Consider the following 19,293-nt stretch of genomic DNA (forward strand, 5'->3'; position numbering starts at 1 on the left):
CCCTCCAGGGGCTGCTGGTGGCCAGGAGAAGAACCTGCAGCTCATCCACGCGGGTCTGTCTCTCTGTCCTGGCTCTTCCAGATCAGCGCGCTCTGGGGTGCTCCCTCGTCTCTCCCGGCCGCAAGGGGCTCGGGAAGAAGGGGCGGGAAGCAAGGAGGCGAAGAAACAGAGGGACCCGCGGACCGCGACAGAGGTGGCGCGGCTGCGTCGCGCGGCCGCCTCTCGGGAGCTCCCGAGCACGAGTCGAGCGCGCGCGCGCCTCGCCGACCTAGGCGCCGGGCGGAGCTGCGGGCCGGGGCGGGCGGAGCGAGCGGCGGGCGGAGCGAGCGGTGGGAGGCGCGCGAGCGGGCGGCGGGCAGCGTCTCCGCCGGTATCTGCGCGGCCGCCTCTGCCCAGAGCCCGGGGACCGAGCGCCGGACCCGCCGCCTGGCGCACGGACGCGGGGCTCCCGCTTTGTGCTCCGTGTCGACCCGGCTCGGCTTCTCGGCGGCTGCGGCCACCCCGCCCCGGCGGCCTCGGAGGCCCGCGGCTGGAGGTGCCGGAGCCGCTCGGTCCGCGCGGCTCAGCCCCGCGTGCCCCACCGCTCGCCGGGCTACTCCGAGCCGCGGTGCTCCGGGGCTCCAAACTCGGGCTGGCGGGGCAAGAGTCTTCATGAACCCAGAGGATGTCCGGGAAGCACTACAAGGGTCCTGAAGTCAGTTGTTGCATCAAATACTTCATTTTTGGCTTCAATGTCATATTTTGGGTAAGTTGGAGCGCTCCCGGGCTTCCAAGTGCTGTGGCGGATGGGTGGGCGACGGTCCCACGCCGTGGTCGCTGCCTTTACTTTTCGCCGCCCCCGGGGCGCCTGCCCCAGTCGCGGCGAGAGGCGTCTACCTTCCGCCTTCCCCGCTCGAGCGCGGGGGAGAGAAACACTTCATCCTTTCCAGGACCCGGAGGAGGTGAAAAGAGGAACCGAGCCGGGCAGGGGGCAGTCAGGCCTCAGGGTGGCTTTTTTCTTTCTTTTCTTTCCTTTTTTAAGGGGTGTTGGGGGATAGCTTGGGTACGGATGGGAGGACGGCTCGGCAGTTTGAGAAACGAGGGAGCACACGGATTAGATTTGCTTCCCGTGGGATCTGGATGTTGGGCAGAGCGTGGTGTCATAATGGGGCAGGCTAATCGGGCAGAGCCGACCCCGAGATCCACCTTCCAGCGCCGATCTGATTGGCCGAGGGCTTGGCTCGGTGTTGCCGCGGCTGGTCTGTGCCGTGCTCAGCGTGCATCTCCTTGCACCATCTCGGGCTTTGTGTAGGATGCAGATGCTGTGGTGTGTGGCTCTGTAATGTGCACGTAAATAACACGTCCTGCATGCTCCTCTCCGGCAGCAAAGCGCTCCCTTTGCATAATGGACGGGCCAAGTGGGCGTGCGGGGTGGAGGGATTTTATTTTCTCTGTGTATCCTTGTGGAATAACTAGTCATCAGTCAACATATGTTTCGGTGTGCGCGTGCCTCACGTCTTCCCTTTTTAAAGGGGTGACACACAGCCGGCCGGGTTTTAGGAACCCTTGGAGACATGCAAAGGAGAAGGTGTGTAAGACCTGTTTTACTGGCTAAGCAGGTGAGCCGCTGCTTGCACACCGGCTTCAAACCGTGCTCTGCTTGGCACTGCCTTGTGCGGGGCGCCTATTGTAATCCGGCTGGGACCCTACTCTTTTGTTTTGATTCTTTTCTGCGACCTTACAAACGTGTTCAGTAGCCAGACAAAGAGTTCACTAGGACAAGGAGGGAAATGGTTCGCTGGTTGGTTGGGTGGTTGGCATTGGTTGGCAGACCGTGTTATTTTCAGCCCACTTCTTTCCACCTGGTTGCCTTCCTCCCTGGCACCCCTCTCTCCATGGGAGGTAAAGATGGTGGCGGTCCGTGGGGGGATAGCCCAAGTTTCTGCGAGGTAAACAGTGATCCAGTGGTCTGAATCCAGGACGTTTTAATTTGGACTCCCCTTAACTGTGGCTGTTTGCGGTAGACATGCACATTTGGGAGAATGGTTACAGATATGTTTATATTCAGCCCCCGACCTCACTTACCAGCTTATTCTATTTTCTTTCAGAGTGGCCTATGTGTGTTTTGTGAAACGAAAGGAAATGGACTTTGTGTCAGCATGTCATCTGTCCTCAGGACTGGACCTGATTGATGAGGGAGTGTGGGAATAAATACCATATACAGCCTTTCATAGGCAGTTTTGTTTTTGTGTCAGTGATAATAAATGGTTCCTGGGAGCCCCCCCCCCCTTCTCGCCCTTTCCTCCTCCTCCTTCCCTCCCCCGCTGCAAATGGAGCAAGAGGAAACTAGTCCCCCCCCCCCCCCCCCCCCGGACCCTTTCTGGAAATGTTTTAAAGTGGCGGGTAGGCATGTTTCCCATTGAGGTATTCTGATAGCATCGAACTACCAGCAAGGGCAGTCACATGGGGCTGCAGGGCTGGGTCGCCCAGGCCTCTTCATTCTGCTCCAACACTTCCAAAAAGTTGCACATTTCAGCTACCAGGCAACAAAAAGCACCCACGGGCATTCTCTGCAGTTTCATAGCAGGGAGTGAAGAGGAAATAAAAAGGATTGGGGGCTGTTTCCCTGGCAGTTTGGTGTAATTTTGTAGAGAGCACAAAGGCAAATTTAGCCCTGTCTCTGGATTAGGCTGCAGCAGAACCCCTGAACTGTGGAGAGCTTCAACAAAATTGCAGATTGTTTGCATGGAGCGTTCCAGAATAGGGCCCACATCTTGTGTGATTTTTAAGTATTCCCGTGGGCGGGCAGTCAGAGTACAGGCTGAGGCTGTGAAGCTGAGGGAACAGCCCCGGGCAGCATTGCTTAAGTAGGTGCCTACTTCGGAGAGTCCTTTACTCTCCCTGTCCTTCCAGTGCTTAGGGCCACCTCTAGTGTTCTCTACTGCTCACAGCCTCCAAATGACCTCATACTTAAATGTCCCATTTTATCAGGGCCAGTGGGCCCTAGCAGAAACCAGCAGGAAAACGCCCATGTTATAATTAAAGTAATCCACACTAAAAGGTTAGTGACTGGAGATCTGGCTGCAGCTGCAGGAAACGTGCACACTTCGGTCTTCAGCCACCAGCCTGCCCGTGACTGCCCTTGATATCGGAGTTGACGCTTGAGCTGTTCAGCTCTGGAGGAGGGATTGGTAACAGAGACCGCGGGCTCCCGATCTTTCATCTTCACATTGACGGTAGACTAACTTCAAAATCCATTGAAGACATTTGAACGTAATAGTTCTTGTAAAGTAAAAAGGAACACACAGTGGCAGCCGGGACAGCCCGGATCTCTTGCTAATCAGCACTTTGACGGTGTAAGTCAGTTAAATGCCCTGGGCCTTCCTTAGCTGTTAGAGTGAAGAATTTGGTTGAATTGTGAGGTTCTCTCTGTTTCTAGCAAAGACTTTGTTGAATTCTAATACACCAGGCAAGATGAAATCTCAGGGATGAGCAGTTGTCTATAATGAAAAGAAAAGACAAGTACTGGGAACCTGCCTAGTTATAGATGGTCCTTCACGGACTAATTCATTTTTCATTTCTTCCCTGATTTTTTTTTTTTCACTTAAAAAAACCCCTTCCACTGAATTTTCCTTGCTCATGGAGTTATTGGTATGGCAGCGTACTTCCCTGTTTCTACCGTGACACTCAAGTGTGACGCTCTGAGTCATTAGCTATATTTTTATTATTAGAATTACAGCTTCACGTGTAAGATCGCAATTCTTTTATATAACAGTGCTGATATTGTGAGTAAGAAAGTCAACATCTTGTACAGATTCCTTTCTTGTTAGTGAGCACAGGGTGCTGGGGGAAACCTTGTTTTTCTTGCTCTATGTTGGAAGAACTCAAGCCAGCAGGAATTGATTTTATTGAGGGTGTCACCAGAGGAAGACATGTCTCAGAAACACTGAGTTGTCTTTGGGGCGGAGGAGAGAAGGGAAGAGGGTTTTGTTTTAAGGTCAGTCCTTTGGGGAGTTAATTCCTCTATCCCGTCACTGACCATTTGTAGATGTTTTTTTCTGGACCTTGACACTTAGCTGTTTCTCAGAAAGTAAATGAATGTCCACATTCTGGTTATTTATTGCTGCCCAACAAGCCCTCAAACCTTAGAATTTTAAACAGAACCTCATTATTCCAGTTCATAATTCTGTGACTTGTCTACTCATAGGAATAATTCTAATCTGGGGCCTCTGTGCAGTTGCTTCGGGCTGTGGCTGGAGGTTTTTGATGTCTCCTTTGGGTGGGAAACCTGGGCTGGTGCTCACCTGTGACTGGCAGGTGATCTTACCAATTGGCTCAGCTCTGGTTGTCAGCTGTGGCATGGCACGTGGATCCTCTTAGGCTTGAAGCAGCTTCCAGGCCACCTGGCACATTAGTCAAAGTCCTCATGGAGTCGACTCAAGTGTAAGTTCCATCTTTGGATAGGGAAGTATCAAGGTCACTTTGTAGAAGGTTATGGGGTAGGCTGGCTAGTTTTATGTCCACTTGACAGAGGCTATAGTTATCTGAAAGGAAAGCCACTGAGGAAATGCCCCCATAAGGTCCAGCTGTAAGGCATTTTCTTAAGTAGTGATTGATGTGGGAGGGCCCAGCCCATTGTGGATGGTGCTATTCTTGGGCTAGTGGTCCTGGGTGCTATAAGAAAGCAGGTTGACAATGAGTACATATGGAGAGACCCATGGCTCCACCTGCATATGCAGCAGAGGATGGCATTGTCTGTCATCAATGGGAGGAGAGGCCTTTGGTCCAGTGAAGGCTCATTTTCCCAATGTAGGGGAATGACAAGGCTCTAAGGTGGGAGTGGGTGGTTGGGAGTGGGGGCATCTTCATGGAAGCAAGGGGAGGGGAAGGGGAAAGGGGAAAGAGGGGAAGGGGATAACATTTGAAATGTAAATACAGAGAATATCCAGTAAAAATGATAAAAAAAAAAGAGAAAGGTTGATCAAGCCACGATGAGCAAGCCAGCGAGCAGCACCCCTCCATAGTCTCTGCATCCGCTCCTGCCTCCCGGTTCCTGCCCTGCTTGAGTTCCTGCCCTCACTGCTTTTGCTGAACTGTTATATGGAACGGCAAGAGAAGTAAATCCTTTCCACCCCTAGTTGTTTTTGGTAGTGGTGTTTTATCCCAGCAATAGTAATAGACATTTGGATTTCAGCCGTCCTTGGAAAATGATTTAATTAGAAAATGTTGATGGATTGGCTGGCAGAAGTCTTGAGTTAGTTGGTGGGAGCACTTGATATTTTGTTCTCCTGCCGTCCCAGGACTAGAACAACTGTTGGCTGAAGCCGAATGTCCCTTTGGTGTGCTTTCAGATATTGCTTTGTGGTGCAGGTGGAGGTTTATGCAGAGTAGATAGCAGAAAGTTGCATGGTTTGTTTCCACAGGGCCTACATTCTCAGAGGAGGGAGATTCAAGGAATCTTGGGTGGCAGGGTGGGGCATCAAGTAGGATGTCTTATGATTCAGTATAAATTTCTAGATGTTCTGCAATGATGGTACATCAGCTGTTTATAAGTCATAATTTTTGTTTTAATTTTCTAGACATCTGTTAACTTTGATGACAACCATATGGGAGTCTAAATTGCCTTTTGAATATCAGGGAGAAGGTAGGAAGAAAGCTAAATGTGGCTATGGAAGTGTCGCGTAGGGAAGGTGTGCAGACCTCAGAGGGGAGAGTCAAGATGCGCCCAGCATCTTGCCTTTTCCAGCAGTTCACTGTGGGGCGAATACATTCTCACTGGATGATGTTCTTGAAGGTTGAAGTGGGGCCAATAGCAGAAGTTGGAAAACTAGTTAACATTCTGCCCTGCATAAAAGTTGCAACTGGGAGCTCATTTATAGTTGGATCTCTCTGTCCTAACGTTCAGCTTGACATGTCTTTCATTACAACAGGTGAAAGCAATGTGCTCTTTTGATTTCTAGGTTCTTGCTATTTAACCCAGTGTGGTCTCTAGTTTTGGCTTATGTGATGTTCCTGGTATTCCTTACTCTCTCACAAGTGGCTGAGGCTTTAGGTACAGTCTGCTGTACCTAGAACCATGAGTGTTCTCAAAAACCACAGCTCTACAATAACGATGCCCTCTTTAAAAGCCTGCAAAAGTATCCGACGAACACATATGGTGATATTTTTGTGACCAATAAAAGAAATTGGAGCACAGAGATGTGAAATGGCTCTTGTGGTGTTGGAGAGCTTGCAGGGTTTGCTCTGGGGGGTGTTAAGTCTATTCCGTAACTAGAGTCCCAGTTTCTCAGTCTGAAACTTATTTTAGAGGATGCTTCTTATTCTAAAATTAAACATCAAGTAAGTCATTTACATCTGTTCATAATTGAAAAGTGATAAAGTTTTCACATATGCCACAATTAACACCACCCACAAGTACACACAAAAAAGTTGAGGATGAAATGTTCTTAAAGAGTATGCTAGGATTATAAATTATTATGTAGTCTGTTGAAAAATTTATAAATGACAATTAGAGTATCAATGAAGGTATTTTTGAGTCACCTGTTTATTTCTACACACAATACTGACTGCTTTAAAACGACTAACTCCAGAGTTCTAACCTATTGTCCAGCATGGATGATGTCCAGTATGGATGATGAGAATCTCCCATGTGGGGACCGTTTCCCTGTCTTTTCCTTCAGCCTTGAGTGTCCTGTGTTGTCTGGAACACATAGGTATTTAATAATTGCTTGTTGAATGAACGAGTTTCAGAATGTTGAGAAAGCCCATGGGGTTTATTTTTCTAGCCAAGGAAGCCTTTTTCTCCACAACAGCCATCCAGCATCCAAGGGGAATGTGTCTTTGAAACATTTGGTTAGAGAGTCGTGTTTGTCTTCAGACCAGATGTGATGTCTCTCTGAAAATTCCAGCCTCCTAATTTACTGTTGGTTTTTCTTTTTTAATTAAAAATATTTGAAAAAATTTACGTGTATGGGTACTTTGCTTGCTTATATGTCTGTGTACCACACGCATTCCTGATTCCTGCAGAAACCAAAGAGGAGGTTGGATTCCCCTGGAACCAGAGTTACAGATGGTTGTGAGCCACCTTGTGGGTGCCAGCTTTGAGCCACAGAGCCATCTCTCCAGCCCCCTGGTGCTGACTTCTTACTTAAATCCTAACACATATCTCAAACCTACAGAAAGGTTAGAAGAAACAAGTGGTAAAGTTTTCCACTTCAGACATGTTATTCATAAATTTTTAAAGTTTTTCAACTTGTTTTTATCATGGTTAAGGACAAAGTTCTATACCTGATGGCTCTCACTAACACAGCGTGAATTTTGTCTTGAAGGGCTCTCCCCTTGATAGACACAGTACCAACATCAAAACTAGGAAATTACGAACTTCTACCTCCCAGGCTGTGGGTCTCCTTGACTCTTCCAATCTCAGTGATGGCATTTAAAGCAAAGGAATTCAGGCCAGAGTGACACATTGTGTCAGGTTCTATCTGTTAGTCAGTGCTGACTATTTTCAGTGTGGGTTGCCTGTGGGCTCCTCAAGCTTAGGTTCTGGCTGTGTGTCCTGGGCTGGCAGAGTCCAGGAGGAACGCTTTGCTTCCAGGGCATCTCCAGGTGGCAGTGATTTTTTTTTTTTTTTTTTTTTTTTTTTTTTTTTTGCTTAAGATGTTTTGTCTGCCAAGCCTCTCATGTAGCTACTTTTGTTGCTTTGGCAACTTATAACTTTTTTTTTTTTTTTTTGGCAAGTCACTTTGAAGCTATAGAATAGCCTATTTCTCCTTGACTTTCTATCAGTAATTATTGTATGTCAGCAGCATTTTATGGCTTCTTCTTTTCCACCTTTGTATGTTTCAACAATGAACACAAATTAACTCCTCTTAAAGTTGCTTCTGTAAGGTATTTGGTCAGAGTGATAAGAAAAGTTACAGGGCCTGACAGAGGCGGCTGCTCACAGCCAACCATTGGACTGAGCACAGGGTCCCCAATGGAGGAGTTAGAAAAAGGACTGAAGGAGCTGAATGGGTTTGCAACCCCATGGGAAGAACAACAATATCAACCAACCAGATCCCCCAGAACTCCCAGGGACTAAACCACCAACCAAAGAGTAATAAACATGGAGGGACCCAGGGCTCCAGCTATATATGTAGCAGAGGATGACCTTGTTGGACATCAGTGGGAGGAGAGGTTCTTGGTTCTGTGAAGGCTCAGTGCCGCAGTGTAGGGAGTGCTAGGGTGAGGAGGTGGGAGGAAGTGGGTGGGTGGGGGAGCACCCTCATAGAAGCAGAGGGAGGGAGGATGGGATAGGGGGTTTCCAGAGGGGAAACTTGGAGAGGGGATAATATGTGAAATGTAAATAAATAAAATATCCAATAAAAAAAGTTTAAAAACCAATCTTTTGATCTTTTAAAAAAAGTTAATTATATCCCAATTGCTGCTCCCCCAGGGCCTCCTTCACAGGTCCCCCCCCCCCCCGTCTTCCTTCTCCTTCTTTTCTGAGAGGGTCGAGCCCCCTGGATAACCACTCCTGACCCTGGCACACCAAGTCTCTTCAGGGTTAGGCGTATCCTCTCCCATGGAGGGCAAACAAGGCTACCCTGTTGGGAAATGGATTCCCCAGACAGGCAACAGCTTTAAGGACAGCCCCCACTCTAGTTATTGGGGGGCCCTCATGGAGACTGAGCTGCACATCTGCTACATATGTACTGGGGGCCTTGGTCCAGCCTGTGTATGTTCTTTGGTGGCTCAGTCTCTGAGAGCTGCTAAGATTCCAGGTTAGTTGACTCTGTTGCTCTTTCTGTGGCATTCCTGTCCCCTTTAGGGCCTTTAGTCCTTCCATAAGAGTCCCCAACTTTGGGCCCAGTGTTTGATTAGCAGTGGATATCTGCATCAGTTTGAATCAGCTGCTGGATAGAGCCTCTCAGTAGACAGTTATGCTAGGCTCCTGTCCGAAAGCATAGCAAAATACCATTAGTGTCAGGGATTGGTGCTTACCCATCGGATGGGCCTTAAGTTGAACCAGTTCTTGGTTGGCCATCCCTTCAGCCTCTGCTCCATCTTTGTCCCTGCATTTCTTTTAGACAGGACAACTTTTGGGTCAAAATTTGTGGGTCGGGTCTGGGGGATCCTGTCTGGCTATAGGAGGTGGCTTGCAGGTTTCATATTCCCACTGTTATGTGTCTCTTAGCTAAGGGACTCATGGGAGTCCCCCCATCCCAGGTCTGTGGGACTTCCTAGAGACTCCCCCCAGCTTCCCACACCCAGCAGCTGCAGATTTACATTTATTCTCCTGGCCCTCTGGCCCTCACTCCTGTCTCCCAACACCTAATCTCGACCCCCAACCCTTTGCTCTTACCTGCTGTGCACAGGCATCCTGGACCACAGCCCTTCCCCCACATGGGGCATTTCTTTTCCTATGGTCTGAGCTCTAGGCTCCTGCAGCACCTTCTGTTGCCTGTCCCTTTATAAGAAGCCTGCCTTGGTTGGTCCTGTCCAGACATTTATATTCCTCCCTTATGGTCCGTCCTTATTTAAAAATAGCCACGATGCCATTTCTAAAACCATATTTCATCTTTGGAGGACCCCAGGTTCCCCTCGTGTCTCATGGACAGGCTGTGCCTGGCCTGGTCACAGACTCTGGTAATGATGTTCTGTCCAAGGTCCTATTTGCATGTAATTTCCTTAGTGTAGGGACCAGAATGGAACGCATTTCCCACAAATCACTCAGTCCCTCTAGAGGGCTGTTACCCTTGAGCTCTCTCCTACACAGAGCTGCGTCTTGAGCCAGAAGCCTCTACTGTGCCGATTTGGCCTGGAAGAAGTTATTCTCACATTAGAGAGCGTTGTTCAGTTACTCATCTGAACGGCTGGGCAGCTGTGTTTCTAGACTCACCATTCTGTATTAAATGAGATTATGCATGTGAAAGCACTTGGTAAGAGGCAAATCTCCCAGTGTAAACATTAGTTATTAAACCAGGCTAAGCTGTACTCATATCCCAACAGCCAGGAAACGTTGCTGGCTCCAGTTGGATTTCTAGTGAGTTAAACCTTCCGTCTTCTTTTCAAGTGAACTTCTGCTAAGTCTCTCCTGCCAGGGTGAACACTCATCTCAGAAACCTTAACCTTTACACTACAGTTTTCAGTTCAGAGCTGGTTTTGCACAGATCCCCTGCATAAATGGCTATTGTGGCCCATTGCCTTTCAAACTTAGCAGCACCCGTAAGCATCCTTAAGAGCTGTAGGTGTGCTCTACCTGGGGGAGGTTAGCAGGTTTGTCTCTCCGGAGAAGCTTGGCTGTTAAGTTTTATTATTTTGGAATTCCATCAGGTGTTTTTCTTGGGGATAGGTGTTACTTAGCCTCCCATACTCGGACAAAATACTTGAGAGGTAGCTAACTTATGAGGATGAAAAGATTCTGGCTCACAGTTTCAGGGTCCATGGTTCTGTGGTCTTGTTGCTTTGGACCTAACAAAGCACAGTGCATCATCCTGGTAGGAGTGTGTAGGAAGAAGCTACTCCTGCGGTGATAGTTGAGTCATAGATAGAGGGCAGAAAAGGGTCATGGTCCAGGATCAAGGACCATGGTTACGCCTCCAGTGACCGAACTTCCTCCAGCAAAGCCCTTGTTTAAAGGCTCCACTCCCCCCAGTAACACGGAAGCTGCACCTAAGACTCATGCTTGATGTAGTTCAGATCATAGCAAAGCGTTCCTGCTTAAATTAGAAGAAGGGGGGTAGAAGAGGAGGTGAAGGAGAAAGAAAAGGGAGAAGGGGGAAGAGGAGGAGGAAGAAGAAGAGGAGAAAACATTATAAACTTTAGAAGTCCATGGGACTCATTTTTCCAGTCATGGAAGCCTTAAAGGGCTAAGGTATGTTTAAAAAAAAATGATGTTGGTGCTGAGGCTGCAGCTTACTGGCGGCATTCTTGCTCAGTACACACAGGGTCCTGCCTTGTATCCCCTTTGATGGCAAAAATCAAAGCGGTAGGCAGGTGGTAGACAGATGACAGAGAGTTGTAAGTAAGTAAATTAAACCATAGTGGTCAGATGGACTTTTCCCTTTCAGTGTTCACCAGGGGTGATGAGTCTTCTGTAGAATATGACAAATTGCATTTTATCCCCAACCCCCCCTTTGGACACCAGCAAGCTAGCAAACCTTGAATTTTTCATTGGGGGATCTGGTTCAGTGGATCCAGACGGGGTAGAGTTGGTGGAATTTGTATTGTATTAAAAAAAAAAAAAAAGTCTTACAGATGACTCGAATACCCAGGCTGTGGTTCATCTTCTCAGGGCGGGAGAGATGTGACTCGACCCTCCCCCCCTCAGGTGTAGAAGAAGGCAGATGGGTAGGGCAAGTACTAGGAAGGGTGATTGGCTGTAGCAGCCCAGGAAGCTGCTGTTACCCACTTACTGGGCTAAAAAAAAATGTAGCTCAGTTAATCCCACAAGGAATTTCTTATTAATCCAAAAGTGCCAGTTTATTTTTAAACCCGTGGGCCCTAAAAACAAAACGAGAGCACGTCTTTAAAGAGAGCGTGTGCCGCAGTGGGTATGCCAGAGGGAAGGAAGCCAGTTAGAGCAGGCAGGGTGGAAGGTTCTGTACCCCTCTGTGGGATCGACCTGTGTAACAGATGGTGAGCTGATCACACACCGTCCTCCCTCTGGAGCACTTCCTGCCAGCTGCCCCGCCCTCTGACCCTGAGAGCACTCTCTGTAGAGGGAGGCCGGTCAACAGTGAAGTCAATGGGATGCCTTGACCCATGTGACTCTGCTCCAGTGCATGGAAGGGACATTCCTGCTCCCAGGTCCAGCTCATCAGTTTGGCCGCCAGGAGACAGCAAAGCAAACATGGGAGGCAGATATGATGTCTCAGTTTTCTTTGCAAAGAAGTTTTAGTGTATAATATCCAGAGCAGAGCATTCTGCATAGAGCACGTGCCCTCCCTCCCTCCCTTTTTCTCCCCCCTTCTTCTTTCCCTCCCTCCCTCCCTTCTCCATTTTCTCCTTCTTTGCCCCTCTTCCACCCCCCTAGTCTCTCTTTTCCTTCCTCTACCCCCTTAAAAGTTATATATTTTGATTATAGCCTGGTACCTACAGTGGAGATATTTTGAAAACAGTTGAAATTTTGAGTAAAAAAATCTCCATTATCCGAGACATTTCACCGGGACCCGAGCATCTCCTCGAATAGAAAACAAAATGAAAACAAATAAAAAGCTTAAAACCAGAGTGAAGCACAAAACGATCCTGTGATACCATCCGTATGTGTGTAGGGGATTGCTGATTGTGAACTGTAGGGTGTAATTTGACAGCGAATCATCACCAATCTTATTAGCAGAGTGGTTCTAGAAGTGTGTGGTAGGACGGTTTGCCATTCACTGCAGTCACGGTGATGTTCTGCCTGCTTTCAGCACGTGTTCACTGTCTAACTGTAGATTGCCTGCCATAGGCTCATCCACTTGCCCAACGTTCCTCCTAAATTACTCTTGGCACCAAGGCTTGAATTTCTAAAAATCTGGAGGGAACAGCTGGTGCTCTAATAAATATTCAGGCCAGCTATTTTAATGCTTTGTACTCAATTAAGTAGTCCTAATAAAAGAGGAGCCCTTGCCCTAAGCAGTTCTCAAAGAATAATGTTTTGCTTCTAACAAAAAAGTCTCTCCCAAGCAACCTTAACACTTTGTTGTGTCCAGTAGATCTTTTCCCCATCATAATGAGGCTCAGTCCTGAAGTCTGCACTTCCTCAGCCCATATCTTTTAACTGATGAGGTCCGCAGGCCACTGATTCACTTTCTAGGGAAATTCTTGGTCTTTGTTTTTTTTGAGATGGTCTGTTCTGACTGGCCTTGAACTCACGACTCTTCTGCCTTAGCATCCCAAGTACTGAGATTGCTGACACAAGCCACCACATCCAGCATGGGAGAACTGTTTACATGACAGCTTTACACAGTAACCTGCAGTGTTATCTTGGCTTAGGCACCTGGCGCTCTTGTGTGATGTGGAGTCTGCTGTTATGAAACTGGGCTTCAAGAATGTGGTGATTTTTCTTCTACTCCATTATAGACCTTAGATTGATTATCTAGTTGCTGGTGAAGTCTTTTCTTCTTTTGCAAAATGGCACATTTAGTAATATTTTTAATATTATTCTTAGTACTAGGACCTTTTAGTGCTAGGACCTGCATTTGAATGCAGTATTTCATATGTGCTAAGCAAACAAGCAGGCAGGAAGGGCAGGCAGGCAGGCAGGCAGGCATCTTACCATCAAGATACATCTTCAACAATTTGTATCCTTCACCCCTATATTGAGACATAGTCTCACTGTATATCTTGCCTAGTCTGAAACTTACTATGTAGACCATCCTGGGCTTGAACTCACAGAGACCTGCCTGTCTCTGCCTCCTGTGTGCTGGGATTAAAGGAGTTCACCACTACTGGCCAATTGCTATTCTTAATGGGACTACTGAAACCTATCTCAGTCATGGGGATGAGAGGAAAGATGTGTGTAAGCTGCCTGGAATGTTCTCTCTGTAGTGGCAGTTACTACGGTCTTTTCAACCCCATCATGCCTTTCGGTGGTTTTCCATCCCTTCTTCAGAAACATTAAGATAATGGTACCGTGTAACACGTACTTTTTGTTCTCTGTAATGTTCTGTCCGCATAAGTGTATTCTCAGAATAACTGAAGAGAAAAGGATCCAGCAGGTGTTCTTTGTGCTCTTCACACTGTCCTGGATAGAGCAGAGTTCTTATGAAGGCCAGGCCGTGAATTTATAGCTATTGTTTATTTATTGTTAATTTCTTACTTCCAGTACCCAGTGACTCCGTTCTCTTTTTATTGCCGAGACCAAATACCTGTGAGAGGCAGTTAAAGGGAGAGAGATTTATTTTTGCTCACATTTCAAAGGTCCATTTCATCATGGTGGGGGAAGGGATGATGTGTTTTTGGCTAGGTGGTCACATGGCTAGACTGCCTCACATTTTGATAGGCCAAGAGGTGGAAAAAGGGGAATGCTGGCTCTTGTGTTTCCTAGGTGATCCAGTCAACTTGACAACAAAGATGAACAGTCACAGTGTTAGATGATTAGAGCAAGCCTTAATTTTCTTTGCAAAACCATCCTGCCCCATATTAGAACTTTGGACCGGGAAGTCAGATTTTCAGAAGCTCAGTTCTTCTACTAGACCAGACATCTACTATCAGGGTGTAGGATGGGGATTGGAAGCACTTTATTAGTATCTACTGAACATGGCTATTCTAAAGCTCTCTAGGTGGCCTGACTGTAGTTTCAGCTTTTCATTGTAATGTGCACACAGACCAGTGTCATGTTTTACACACACACACACACACACACACACACACACACACACACACACACTACATTCTTCAAGTCATAAAAATGAAAACCCAGCCAGAGATAGCAGTGACTTGTGAGATCCTCTCATGTGCCCTCTCAGGGGATGCCCAACTAGGCTTTGGCCTGCACCCTCCAGAACACTGAAGGATTGGGCCACTCGTCTCTGTGAACGACTGACTGACCGGCTTCTCCTCTGGTACATAAATGGAATGTGCTGTGTATTTATATCTTAATATAGCCACCTGACACAGGAGGTACCAGTCTTCCTTCTGGCTAGGCTCCTTTGTCCCTGGAAGGAAAGGCATCACAGGGTATGCAAGGCTGGAGGCATGAAGTACCTTGCTACTGGGGTTCCCATGTAGAAGGTGTGCTGAAGACTCTGTACCCCCATCCCCTTATTCCCCATGATTCCAAGTGCAAGCCCCAAGGGCCAGTCATTGTAAGAATAGCATGGCCTTGGACAAACTTGTGTCTTCTCCGAATCTTGCAGGTACTTGCGTGCTGTGTGGGACTCTTGTAACCCATACTTGGGTTCAGAAGTCAAGAAAGGGACCCATGATGTGGCATGTGCCTTGAGCAGTCTCCCACTCAATGCTTCCTGTCTGACGATGACATTTTGAGTCACAAGAATCGGTCCGTTTCAAGCTCATTCTTTTAAATCAGTTCTGTGCTTAAACACTAAATATACTATTTAAGAGGTAAAAATTTAAAAATATCTAAAAATACTCAAAGGCACACAATGACAAAAAATAATGGCCTATTCACTTGTAGGTAACTGCTGGAAACTGTCGGCAGGCTGAGCCACAGGCTTGCTCCCTTTGTGGTATTGGAAGCTAACGGGTGTAAGAGTATTTGGCATTTTGACATCAGATGAAGACTATCTCCTTGACTAGAGCAAAGAATTAAGAGAATGGAGAGGATAGAGCTTCCCCACTCAGGGTTATTTCTGGCCCTGGTTTGAAGTTGTCTCCTCCGAAGCCCACATGCCTAGGAATCTTACTTTGGGAAAATCCCATGTTTAAGCAGTTTGCAAGGCCATATGTGTTTATGAGTTGAGAGCCACACTTTCTAGAGGTGCTCTGTTTGCGGAACGTGTTGACATGTTTGTCTTTTGTGTGTTCTGTTTCTGTAGAGCACTGGGCACAGGGAGCAGAAATTTCCCCCACTTCTGAAAGCATGCGAATATCGTGGTCACTGAGTAGTTAGAATTGAGGCACAAAGGGAAAATAATTTGGGGATGTATCTCAGACTCATTGGAGGTTAACCTTAAGTATTTCCGAAGTCTGTCTTAGGAGGCTCCACCTTCTCCTGTTTATTTTACTGTTGGGTTCAACTTGGGAATAAGTCTTGTTATTTGATGCATTTTTTTTTAAAACAGGACAATTACTGTGTGCTTTTCTATTGTGAAAGCAATATAAAACATTGATAGAATTTTGACGTAAGGATGCTTATGATCCTAGTAATACTTTCACTGGATTCAACTGGAACTAGAAACTCTTATCCAAATGCTGAGAGCAGCTAACAAATGCACAAAACCAACCCACCAACCCACCAACCAACCAACCAACCAACCCACCAACCAACCCACCAACCAACCAACCCATCCACCAACCAACCAACCAATCCTCCCACCCACCAACCAACCAACCCACCAACCCACCAACCAACCAACCAACCAACCCACCAACCAACCCACCAACCAACCAACCCACCCACCAACCAACCAACCAACCAACCAACCAACCAACCCACCAACCAACCAGCCTACCCACCAACCAATCAACCAACCAATCAACCAGCCAACCAACTAACCCACCAACCTGCTAGGTAACGGCCACCTACCCACCCACCCATCCATCATCCATCCATCCATCCATCCATCCATCTAGACAGACAGACAGCCATCTTAGAGTTTTGCCTTAGTCACCCACAGGCTATGACTTCAGCCTCACTTTGAAGTGGAAACTGGTATTTCACTGCCCTTTAAGCATCTGTTTTGACGTTACTAGTGTCCTCCCCCTCAGGACAACATTGAGAATAAGTGTTTGCAGCATACAGAGCCATACATACCTTGTGAATAAACACTGGTTTCAGTCAAGGCAGAAAGAGGGAAAGAAAGTAAAATCAATAAACCTCCTGCAGGCATTTGAGAAACTGTGTACTTTTAAGAGAAGGAATTGCCAGTGATAAGGAACTTTGCAAAACAATAGCTCCCATCTCTTCATTTCCTGAGCCTTCCACTGTGACTTTCTGCGGAAGAACATTGTAGCTGGGATTTCCCGATTCTCTGTTTCATTGGTTGTGTCCCACTTAGCCAAGGAAGGACAGCCATCGCCCATGTGACAGCAGAAGGGGACAGCTCTGCAGTCTTCTGGATTTTGAATGTCATAGCAGGAATCCTAGGGAAAACTGCTTCTTCAGTTCTGGCTCCTTTTGCTTTGTCTGCGGGTCTTGAGAATAAATTGAGTGAACAGCTGTCTGTCTGGGTGATCTAACTGTATATGACATTTTCATTTTCCCTTAAGTCTGCACAATTTAATCATTCTTGGTATTCCTGCCGTATGCTGAGAGTGTTTTCAATTGCTATCTGGTGAGAGTTTGAAACAACTGTATAAATGGTTGAAATAGTGTTTTACTTTGTTTTCCTTAAGATAAAGAATCAACATTTAAGAAATGAATGGAAGGCACCAAACCTACCTGGAAATATCTCTTATATTTTTATTCAATTTAAATATAGTTATGTATCATTGATGGGTGTTAAATACCAATCTAAATCTTTGGGTTGTTTTAAATATAGATATCTACTGTCTTTTCGTAGACATGCATAGTAATGATCTGAATTACTGATATCTGACCTCCATACATTTTTATCCATGTTAAGAGAAGAAAATGTCTTTATCATCACATGCTATAAAATTTCAAAGTGTGAGGTACGTTTTGTTCATTTGTTTGAGACAAGCTAGCCCAGGCTGGTTTCAAACTCACGGCAATCTTTCACACACACACACACACACACACACACACACACACACACACACACACACACACATTATGTGTAATAATCTCACCCTGAACTGTGAGATTATCGAGTCACAGCTGGGGACAACTAAAAGCCCACTCAGTATTGCTAAGCACATTTTAAAACACAGTTTTAATTTTGAAGTCCCTTCCTATGGAATTTCCTCTCTCTTGCCCCCTTCTTTCTCTGACTGTAACTCCAGAATCGAGGAGGCAGGGAATTTTCTTAAGAGAAGCTAAGCCCCTCTTAGTCTTAAAAAAAAAAAGTTAGCCTGCTGCAGAAAGAATAGAAAGTTGGGATTCTTTTGAACAGGAATGGCTGTGCAAATATTTAATTCCTGGTTCTTTAGTTGGTCTATTTAGGGCAGAGTCCTGAAAGGATCCACACTTTAATTGGCCTTCTTCAGATCTGATTATATAACCTTAGGACTTACGTGCTGAAAGGACATGAGAAATCATCTAGTTTCTGTTACCTACCCGTCATCTTTCACTGTTCTCTCTTTGGGTTTCTATTCTCTGGCCGCAAGTTATAAAACGGGTCACGGCTCTCTCTCTCTCTTTTTCTTTTTTTCTGGTAGCTCTGTGTTTTCTAGGTCTGGCATGCGCTCAGCCTCACTTGTAGGGACAGTGGTGTGCAGAGAAAGGGACGGTGGGAGTCCCTGTGGGCTTGCTCACAGGTCAGGTTGTAGCCGTGGCCAGTGGCGAGGATGTCAGACACCAATCTGGGGTGAAGGTGGCATTTGGCAGTGCTGTTGGTAGGATGCCTGCACGCCGCCAGATCACCCGTGCTGCCAAGTCCCAGTTCTTACTCTCCATTTGGCTCGACTTGGACAGTTTTGGCTCAGTCATTTTGATTAACATCAACCTTGCTTATGTTAAGTAACTATTCAGGTTATTTATTATGTATTACTCTCATGCTTTGGAATGAGCGGCCAAGAAACTTGTGCCTCATATGGACTCCATATGCAGCTGTTAAGTTAGCAGAAACACAATTAATTGGCACATAAGCTGCGTATCGAATAGATGAGGCTAGACTGCATAGGCGTTATTTGAGATTGTTGTCTCCAATATTTAAGAAAGCTATTAGGTGTTTGAAGACGTGGGTGTGTGTGTGTGTGTGTGTGTGATAAAGCATCTCTGGGCTCACGTATGTCCTGTTTCGTATTTTTATTACGGAATGCAAATATCTGTGGAATCTTTGTTGTTTGTTTTGCACTGATGAGCTCCAGAGAGGATTAAAGACATAGTCTGTAAAAAACAGACTTTTCTTTCTTCCCATTGTTCTCTCTCCCTCCTAGGCTAGGCAGAGAAGATTGCAGCTATAACAGACAGCCTCGGCTAAGATGTAGGCCAACACCTCCTACCGGTGTGAATATGTATAGGCAACATCTTTAGGGTCATTACAGACATCCGAGTGCTAAGGAGTGGAATCTTAGAAGGATGGAATCTGTCACTTTTCAAGCTTGCTTTCCATTGTCCTTCTCCCATGGAAGGAACTCAGTCCGTCCTTGTCCTTGGCTCGTGGATTGTAAGGTTTGGCCTGGGGACAGCTGCCGAATGTGTCTGACTGCAGGCTGCTCACCACATGCTTGGGCTGCGATGCTCTGCTCCTGTGCTGTCTCACGGCTTTCCTCTTCTTATGTGGGGATCATGCGCGTGTGCGATGTGTGTGCAGGTGCCCATGTGTGCATGGGTATGTCCTGGATATCACAGCTCAGATGTCGTCCATCTTGTTTTCTGAGACTGGCTCTGTTCCTGGCTTGGAACTCAACAGTTAGGTTACACTGGGGTGCTGGATAGCTCCTGTCTCTCTGTTACTACTGGGACTGCAAATTTATACCACTGTGCTTGGCTTTACTTTTTTAAAGGGAGTTCTAGGGAATCAAACTTAGGTTCCCCATGCTTGCATAGCAAGCACTTTATCAACTAAATTATCTTCCCAGCTAGGGGGTCCTTTTGAG

At 46.7% G+C, this 19,293-nt stretch overlaps 1 protein-coding gene across 1 annotated transcript in view; it reads left to right on the plus strand.

The window, feature by feature from the left end:
- The first annotated feature begins 604 nt into the window (after positions 1-604).
- The window catches only part of TSPAN5 (tetraspanin 5), a 150,121-nt gene continuing 131,432 nt past the window's right edge, over positions 605-19,293 (plus strand). The window contains exon 1 of the mRNA XM_080916084.1: positions 605-745. Coding sequence (XP_080772210.1) covers positions 665-745 — 81 coding nt within the window. The 5' untranslated portion in view covers positions 605-664. The remainder of the gene's footprint in view (positions 746-19,293) is intronic.

The sequence above is a fragment of the Micromys minutus genome, assembly GCF_963924665.1.
Source record: "Micromys minutus genome assembly, chromosome: 4".
NCBI lineage: Eukaryota > Metazoa > Chordata > Mammalia > Rodentia > Muridae > Micromys > Micromys minutus.